Below are 9,482 nucleotides of genomic sequence, written 5' to 3'. Positions count from 1 at the left end.
TTGCTCTTCTATCATAGTCGTTCTATCAGAAGAAACTTTGGTATACACACGTTTCAAGCCTTGCAGAGATTCCCTTTGTTAATGTATACACATTGCCAAGTCAGTCTGGACTGAGGGAAAACCTTCGCCCGGTTTCCTCAGACTTTAAAACAAGACGGAGCATCGAAGCAGATGGTTTACAGCCAATGGAATCAGAGCTGTGCAGAAGCCAGTGTGTCTCTGCCTTCCAAAGGTTATAAAAACCACACGGGAGAGGAGAGGAGCAGTGATGTACAGTCAGATACAAACCGTGCAGGGATGGACCGAGGGGATGGATAAATGGAGATAGAGAGAGGAAGAAAGAAAGAGAGAGAGAGAGAGAAAGAGAGAAAGAGAGAGAGGTGATCTTACCAAAGCAATGACTGTTGCCCCAGCTCCAGCACATGCTACGATGAACAAGTGGTAGGATAAGTAGAACTGAGGAAAAGACCAAAAACAACGATTACCGCCGAGAATGCTAAATTGCTAGAATGCTAAATTGTTTTGCGCGTTAACACCTATTCTGTGAGCAGCTAGCGTGCATTAACCCACGTCAACTGAGCTGACCCTTTGACCCTTACCTCGCTGGTATTACAGATGTCTCCCAGGGTAGACCCACAAGCCTTGCCCGGCGTGGCGCTCCATGGGATGATGCCTGCACTCGTTCAGCACAAAGGTTCAAGTTGACACATCGTGTTTTCACAAAAGCACATGGATAATTAAAGAATGGTCCGGCTTTAAACGGACCCTAGTAACAGACCCAAATGAAAGTATGGATAATAGGCGTGTCCAACACATTTAAGTAAGGAGCAACGTCTGCACCTCTGATCTCGCGGCGATTAATTCGGAAGCGCGAAAACAGGCGTCTCACTGACCTGGTCGATGAACACATCCCCTTGGGGGTATTTCAGTGTTACGGATGTGACTGTACACTTCCTAGGTCACATGCGTGTAACATCGTAAATTATAGAACGGCTGTAACTTGGATAAAAGTCCTCATTAAAATGTCATTGGAGTGTTTAGAGTCTCAACACTGTAACATCTCTGGTCATTATAATGGGGCAGGCTGAATATCTCCAGTCATTATAATGTGGCAGGCTGAATATCTCCAGCCATTATAATGTCTTATTGCTGCTATAAAACTCAGCCACAGGGGACACAGGGAGTTAATGGAGCCAGAGAGAAAATAACATGAAATGGTTTGTTATACTATTAATTATTTATCACACTGCCATCTTGGGCTTTCAGCCACTTAAACATCTCTTTATTTTTATTCACCCCAATGGAAAGTACTTACTTTGGTTGCCAGCGGTTCGGACGTTAATGGCTGTGTGTTGTGTTATTTTGAGGGGACAGCAAATGTACACTGTTATACAAGCTGTACACTCACTACTTTACATTGTGGCGAAGTGTCATTTCTTCAGTGTTGTCACATGAAAATATATAATCAAATATTTACAAAAATGTGAGGGGTGTACTCACTTTGGTGAGATACTGTAGACGGATACTCTTCAAAATATTTAGGGGAAATATCGGCTTTGTGTCTTTAGAAAAGGAATCCTGGTTGGTATTTGGTCAAATATAGGCCAGATTCAGTAGGACATACAACAGTGTGTGAAACGCCCAAAGCACAATCGCTACACCGCACGTTTCTCCCCAGAGGGTGACTCTACTGAACAGGGGCGCTTCGTATCGGCTGAGTGAAGGCAGCCCCCCTCCCAACATTCGATCACACGGACCACGGCTGAGGTGTTCCCTCACCGTACTGGCGTACGTCCACGCAGATAGAGTCCAGGTCGGTGAGGTTGGCCGTGGGAGACCTCATAGCGGCACAGGTGGACCACATGTTGTAGAACAGGAAGACGGGCACGGCGGAGAACCCGAACACGCCCAGCCAGGCCACGCCCAGGACGTAGGTCAAAAACACAAACTGAGATGGAAAAGAGAAATTGACACACACACACACACACACACACAATTAGCATAGTTATTAATACCTATGAATAAGAACTTTGCGTTTCCGTTTAGCCGTGTCTTTCCGCTAGTCCGGTGGTGATGACAGGAACCTACCATCCCACTAATGCAGCGACCACAGATGGTGGTCTTGAACTCGCTGTGCAGCTCCTTGACGGCACTGGTGGTGTAGAAGCCCTCTGCCAGCAGGATGATCCCGTACAGGAAGAAGAAAGAGGCCAGGCCATAGATGACGTATTGCAGCAGCTGTATTCTGTGTAGGAAAACGGCCCCGAAACAGTCAGTGCCCCCGGAAGGATCAAAGGCAGCATGCTGAACGGTTTACATCTGGTTCCTCCATTTGCCTGTCAGGGTTGGGACTCGGCGAGGAGACTAGGGCGCGTATAGAAATGTGTCAGGTTCCGTTAAAGTAGACTACACATTTACATTTGGCTGAAACCAACCCAACACAACTTCACTCATTGGGGGGAGGTGGGGGGGGGAATGAAACAGCAACATCTTTGGCTGATGAACTGTACACACACGTGTTTACGTACAGGAGGACGAACAGGCCAAAGCCCTTCACCCGGTCTGTACAGATGACAGGTGACACATGTCTGTGGAGATGACCTGCTGAGAGACCGAGCACCCCAGTAGACATGTGAAATGAAATAGCGCACTCACAATGTCTCCCCTATGAACCTCAACAAAAAACACATGCTGTCCCTCCCCCGCTGTCCCTCCTCCTCTCCTTTTGGCTCCCTCCCTCTCTCTCTCTCCTCTGTTTTCCACTATTGACTAATGGGACCAAATGAGAAAAACTCCCTATTAGGTCTTGTCTCTGGGAAAAGGTGCACAGAGAGGGTTTTGCCTGCTAAAAATAAAATCCGAAATGAGCTCATTGATGTAAAGAGATGTGTGTAAAATAATTGAAGAACAGGGCTTGTGTGCACCTTCAATAGGAGGCTCATTTATATAACAGGGGTGATGTAGTGTAAGAGGAAAAGTGAGGTTCAGTATGTCGACCTGGACCGGTGCTTATGCCTGTATTTGAATGTGTGGATCTGCGACAGGACCAGTAGAATATATGCTATATGTTATCGATTCCCAACTCTAATCATTTAGTAGGAGACTCACTCCAGCCAGGGTTTACACGCATAGGTTACTGTCTGGTCACGGAGCAACCTCATCGGCCAGTGCATGGTGCAGAACCCCTAACCCCCCCCCCCCCCCCCCCCCATGGAGGCGGTGCTGTGACTTACACGTCGGTCAGCATGGCGTGGTCGGCGGGGATCTTTGAGAAGTGGTTTTCCAATATGGTGATGGTGCCGGTGAGGGCCACATGACCGCAGCCGCAGAACAGCGCCACGCCGGAGAAGCACAGGATGGTGGCCACCAGGGAGGCGTACGGTACCCCGCCCAGACACTTGATGCAGCACTCGAAGCAACCTGACGGGGGGGGAGACAGAGGGGAGGAGAGTCAACCGCATGGTCCGAACCGTCGTCCGTCACGGCCCGTCACGGCCATCCTGGGCGCTCTCGCTGAATTCCGCGTGTGAGCTTCACTCTCGTAACAGGCTCACCTTTTCTCCCCAGAGAGGTCATGTTGGTCCAGCTGGCCATAACTGACCCATCACAAAGCCTGTATAAGGGGGTTCTGTTGCATATACAGATGTGCTGTACTTCACAAGTACTTGTGAACGCTTCACTTAAATCACACTTGTTGAATCCTTTGTGGAGACAATTGTGGCGTGTACTTACATTGTTAAAAACTGTAACTTGCTCTAAATAAGAGTATACACTAGATTACCAAAACACCATGTGCACACAGCCGTCCTGGCAGAAATCCATGGGTTAAGCCTTGGGAAAGTTTAAAACCAGCTGTTTCGTAACAAAAGAGAGAATATCGAAAGTGACTGCGTTATTTACTACTCATCAGAACTCCATGAGAACATCTACTGACTTTCTCAACCCTGCTTCGAATGGCTCATCCTCCTCGTCCCCACCCATCAGTACAACACAAATGAACCCTGCTTCAAATGGCTCATCCTCCTCGTCCCCACCCATCAGTACAACACAAATGAACCCTGCTTCAAATGGCTCATCCTCCTCGTCCCCACCCATCAGTACAACACAAATGAACCCTGCTTCGAATGGCTCATCCTCCTCGTCCCCACCCATCAGTACAACACAAATGAACCCTGCTTCGAATGGCTCATCCTCCTCGTCCCCACCCATCAGTACAACACAAATGAACCCTGCTTCGAATGGCTCATCCTCCTCATCCCCACCCATCAGTACAACACAAATGAACCCTGCTTCGAATGGCTCATCCTCCTCGTCCCCACCCATCAGTACAACACAAATGAACCCTGCTTCGAATGGCTCATCCTCCTCGTCCCCACCCATCAGTACAACACAAATGAACCCTGCTTCGAATGGCTAATCCTCCTCGTCCCCACCAATCAGTACAACACAAATGAACCCTGCTTCGAATGGCTCATCCTCCTCGACCCCACTTATCAGTACAACACAAATCCGTAAAGACAAGCCTCAGCAGACGTCCAGAACGAAGACAGGAAGGTTATTTTAAAGACCATATGAGTGCTGGTTGACCACACTTTGACCTTGAGGACTCATTTTCTTCCCACTGAGACTGAACGTCACCACTGCCACACAATACTGGAATCAAGCTAGGCGTGTGTGTGTTTTTAAAGCTAGGTAGGCGAGCCTGTCCTGTGCATTCATCCCCTGAATGAAAGTGCACCAACGGGAGGTCAGTGCCGCTCAATGAATGCCAGCCAAACTCTAATGGAAATCAATAGAAATTCATAAGGACAGAAAGGCAGAGAGTGAGTGACCCAGACGTGATGTTGTGGTAAACTGCATTATGGTATTAGTAGTACGGTAGCCCCAGCAGGGCACTTCCTCTGGATAGCTAGACAGTAAACAGACCACAAAAGTGTTTCCAATAAGATCCACATGTTGGGTCTAGAAGGATGTTGCATTTCAAACCGCTCGAAGGCTGGAGATCTCCAGCACATGTTGATTTCCTGGTCCTTGTCGGAGAGGGAGTCAAGCATTTATGTTCCATGGAAAATGGGCTAACAGTCAAGCTTTTCCTCTATGGAAAATGACCAGACTCGAGGTTTATTCCTGTGAATGTGGACTTGGTTTTCAATAAATGCACAGGCATGACTTCAGCAGCACATTAAAAAAGCTTTGCATGTTCTGGACTACTCAATAGAAATGAGAGACAGGCCAGATTACGCCCATCGAGATGCAAGCCTCTTGCATGAGGTGGGAATCGTGAAAGTTCGTTGGCGTTTGTCCCCTTTTTCCGCTGTGACAAAGGAAATTAAAACAGATATATTAGCACCAGAACAGGACCATTGAATAGTTGTGTGTTGTCAGAAAGTTCATCCCGTAGTCTTTTGTGTCACACAGAGGGATAAAAACATTTTTGTCCTGGAGCTGGTGAATAGCAGTTGTCATGGCAGCGCGTTCACCAGAACCCAGTGTGTGCCCTCCGCGAGGCGCGGCGGAGTGGCTAAATTGGCCCACATCACCCCCGCAAACGGACACACATGCCAGGCGCTGCGGAGTGAAAAGGGACAGGCAGGGCCGAGCTCAGCCTCAGTAAAACACTGCATGAGGGACAAACTGTTGTTTTTGTGATACTTCTTCAAACCAACCAACCAACCAATGCAATCAACCAGTGAATACAATCTCGACAACACAAAGGAATGGCGCCGTCAAGGGGGAGAGTGAAAAAGCTGCCTAATATAACCTTTCATGTGTCCCATAGCCTTGAGTGACAGGAGCAATTCCACTCGAACTCACCCCATTATGAAGTCAGTGGAGCTCAGTCAAGGGTGACACGTCGCGGTCGAAACGCAGACGCCACGGCCAGGCTCATTAAGTGCCTGTCTGCTATAAAAGCAAGCCTCTGTCCACATAAAACCACCAATCAGGATAGGTGACTAAACCCAGAGACTACATTGCCTAGTCACTCACGATATCATATGCCACTTCATACAGAATCTTTGGCAGTCCTTCACATTGGCCTTTTTACCCTCAAGCTAACAAAGGAGCAGCCAGTCCCTCAATCACCTTTATCGCAGTGGCACCTTCGCAGTGGCAAACTTCGCAGTGGCAAACTTCAAGCTGCAATGTCAACATCTGTCAAGCTGTGATAATGCAAGGTGAACACTGAAACAGGCAATGGCGAGAAAGAGCGAGACAAAATGACATAGCGGAAAGACAAGCTTCAAAGGCCACAAATCTGATCAATGTACCACAGAGGTCCTCAACACCAGTTACTTGGCTTGTTTTTCCATTTCTAGATTAAATGGATTGATAGCTAGCTACTGTACTGTTTTGTATCCCTGAACTTGACCACCAGATTCTTCTAGACAAGGCCCGAGGTGCGAAAATTACAAAGTAAATGTGTGCACCAGTTCAGGTATGTGCCTAATTAAGATAAATCGTCATTTAGGTCTTAATTAGGACGTAAACTGTACTTTTACTTTGTACTTTTTACGCCTCCGGTCAAGGGCTGGATAATACACTGACAAGTTAAATCAGGTGTGCAACCTCTGAAACAGAACCCAGTGGAAGAGCAGGAGGTCCATGAGAACGCAGCTCTAGTCTACCACAGTAGACAGTCACCCTGGATCTCACTGCTGGCTTGCCCCTGAAGCTTAGCAGGGTTGGTCCTGTTCAGTTGGTGAATGGAAGAACCAGATGCTGCTGGAAGTGTTGTTGGAGCGCCAGTAGCGGTTACTCTTCACTCAGGAAATTAAATCCCAGTACCCCCGGACAGGGCAGGGGACATGGTCGTCCTCCGAATGGGACGTTAAACATGAGTCCTGACTCTCTGTGGTCACTAAACATCCCGCAGTGCTTTTTGTAAAAGTAGTGGTGTTAACCTTGGGTCCTGGCTACGTTTCCAACCTGGCCTTCATACCACCTTTACAGTACAACATGAGCCCCAGCTTCAAACGGGACTCATTTATCCCTTCTCATAATAAGTGAAGTACTATACTGAATGAATGAATGCAATCAATAATGTGTGAAAGCGCCTTTGGATAAGAGTTACAAATAAATGACTGAATGGTCTGTGCCCTCAACACGGATGTTAAGCATCGCTGCACACACACACACTCACACGTGCACACACACACACACACACACACACACAATGGAGGAACAAAGGTCCCTCTCTGTAGGTGTAGAAGCCTCGTGCTGCTCTCCTAAGTTGTGGTTATTAACTATAAATTATAGGTTTTGTGTTCTCAGCTGGAGTGACTTTGGCCATGCTAGCCAGACGGTGCGCCCGAACCCCTAAAACAACATGGGGCACCAACGCCGGCCCACTGACATGGTTTACAGCCTAACCCTCGCCACGACAACACCACTCCAGGCACACACCCGATAAAGGACGTATTCTTCGGCGCACAAGCCTGGAGGAAATATATTTTAAAACTTAAAGATACTCTGGGGTCTTGAACAAACGACACGTCTGGATGAACTCTCTCACTTGTGGTAGTAGACTCACATCTCTGCAGAGATTTGTATAATACAGAGAAATGACATCTGGTTGGGATATTCCCTCATGGGTAAGTCTGTTGGTGATAGACAGTAAGCAAGGTCCCTCACACATTCTGTAGCAGTCTTTCTCAATGTCTGAATAAAGACCACACACTTCAGACCGTCCAGACATCAAACAAATGACAGACATTTGCATGTTAGAGGAATAAGTAAAGGTTCAAGGTCTTGACAATCCTCAGTTGTTCTGCAATGACAAGGTGGGCTTCTTCACTTTAATTATAATTAGCAAATTCTAGGCTTTCATTCAAAATTGTTCCCAGATCATTTCAGTACAGAATAAATGTATATTACAGTGTAAAGACACATCTGACTCACTCCGTAGTGGTTTAACTCCTACTATAGTGATCTGACTCCTATAGAAATGATCTGACTCCTACAATAGTGATCTGACTCCTACAGTAGAGATGATTTGACTCCTACAGTAGTGATCTGACTCCTATAGAAATGATCTGACACCTACAGCAGTGGTTTGACTCCAGGGATTACAATAGATGTAAACCTGCCATCAAACTCAGACCACATGATTCTCTGTTCACTGCTCCACTATAATCATATGCCTTTACAGTACAACAAACATTACAGGATATTACAGGCCAACGTGACTTGCTAACAACGTCCTCATGGAGAGACACAGGAAGTTGTTTTCACACACTGGTAACAACACACACGAGGTAGCCTCCTGGCATTCACTGAACAGAGCATCGGTCCAAGTGAAACTCTCATTGGCCCTCTGCTCTTTGATGAATTTCCCATTTCCCAGAACCTGACTGATATCCTGGTTGAAACTTCAGCACGCCCCAGGCCCTCTCTGTCCCCCATCATCGGGAAAGACACAGAGGGTGAGAAAGACAGAGGGGGAAGTGCGAAAGGCTGAACAAGTGAGCGAGGGTGATACTTCAAAAATAGAATGATTTGACTCATAGAGCGACACGGAGAAAGACAGAGACAGGGGCAGATCCCAACAGAAAGGGCAAGGTAAGAAAAAGTCAAAGAGAGCCACAGAAAATGACTGGTTCACAGACGGAGATACAAATACATATTCTGAGGGAGACAGACCCAGACAAGAGGATCTGATGATTGTGAACAGCTGCAGGAACTCTGGGCCAAACTGTTAAGTTTCTCATTAAGTTTCACATTCTTATTTTTGTCCAACTTAAAGCTGAGAGTGATAAACTCAGAAACGGAGAAACTCCCATATTTATTAGGTGAAATACCACAAAGTGCAATAACAGCATGAAAAACTGTGGTAATTATGTAGGGCAATCAGTGGAGCATGAACAACATTGTGAACAAAACCCATGATCATGTCTATATTTTCCCTTGTCATGTTTTACATAACTGTACATAGCTCATGACATAACATCCAAAAAGCCTTTATACTCAGTAAAACGTATTTAACGTCTACTTAAAATTACAAATTGGACATAGTTATTATTCTCCACTTGCTTTGAAAATAAACACCAATGTTTCTCCTGCCAAAATAAGCCTTTAAATTCAAACTGAATTGGAAGAGATACAGCGAGAGAGAGATAGAGAGATATAAAGACACAGATGGGAGAAAATACAGAATCATAGAGACAGACAGGGCTACAAACGGACAGCCAAATACTGAGATACAGCCGAAGACTGAGATACAGACGAAGACTGAGATACAGCCGAAGACTGAGATACAGCCGAAGACTGAGATACAGCCGAAGACTGAGATACAGCCGAAGACTGAGATACAGCCGAAGACTGAGATACAGCCGAAGACTGAGAGAGAGGAGAGACAAACAGTAACACAGACAGAGATACAAAACAAACAGAGAGAGAGAGATAAAGAGGGAGAGACTGAGAGACAGACATGGAAAGCAATCAAACGAACCCTGGCACAAAGAATTAGTGTATGTAGCCCCAGT

At 46.5% G+C, this 9,482-nt stretch overlaps 1 protein-coding gene across 4 annotated transcripts in view; it reads right to left on the bottom strand.

Annotated features, from left to right (window-relative positions):
• gpm6bb (glycoprotein M6Bb) overlaps positions 1–9,482 on the bottom strand; it is a 37,659-nt gene that overhangs the window by 4,777 nt on the left and 23,400 nt on the right. For all 4 annotated transcript variants that reach the window (XM_010884385.4, XM_013139189.4, XM_010884384.4 and 1 more), the window contains exons 2-6: positions 3,234–3,420; positions 2,089–2,245; positions 1,780–1,948; positions 600–673; positions 391–456 (exon numbers count right to left, since the gene is read on the bottom strand). In XM_010884385.4, the coding sequence (XP_010882687.1) occupies positions 391–456; positions 600–673; positions 1,780–1,948; positions 2,089–2,245; positions 3,234–3,420 (653 nt within the window). The remainder of the gene's footprint in view (positions 1–390; positions 457–599; positions 674–1,779; positions 1,949–2,088; positions 2,246–3,233; positions 3,421–9,482) is intronic.

Source organism: Esox lucius, chromosome 20 (genome assembly GCF_011004845.1).
Source record: "Esox lucius isolate fEsoLuc1 chromosome 20, fEsoLuc1.pri, whole genome shotgun sequence".
Classification (NCBI taxonomy): domain Eukaryota; kingdom Metazoa; phylum Chordata; class Actinopteri; order Esociformes; family Esocidae; genus Esox; species Esox lucius.
Note: the sequence above shows the minus strand (reverse complement) of the source record. Positions and strands in the feature narration are given on the sequence as shown.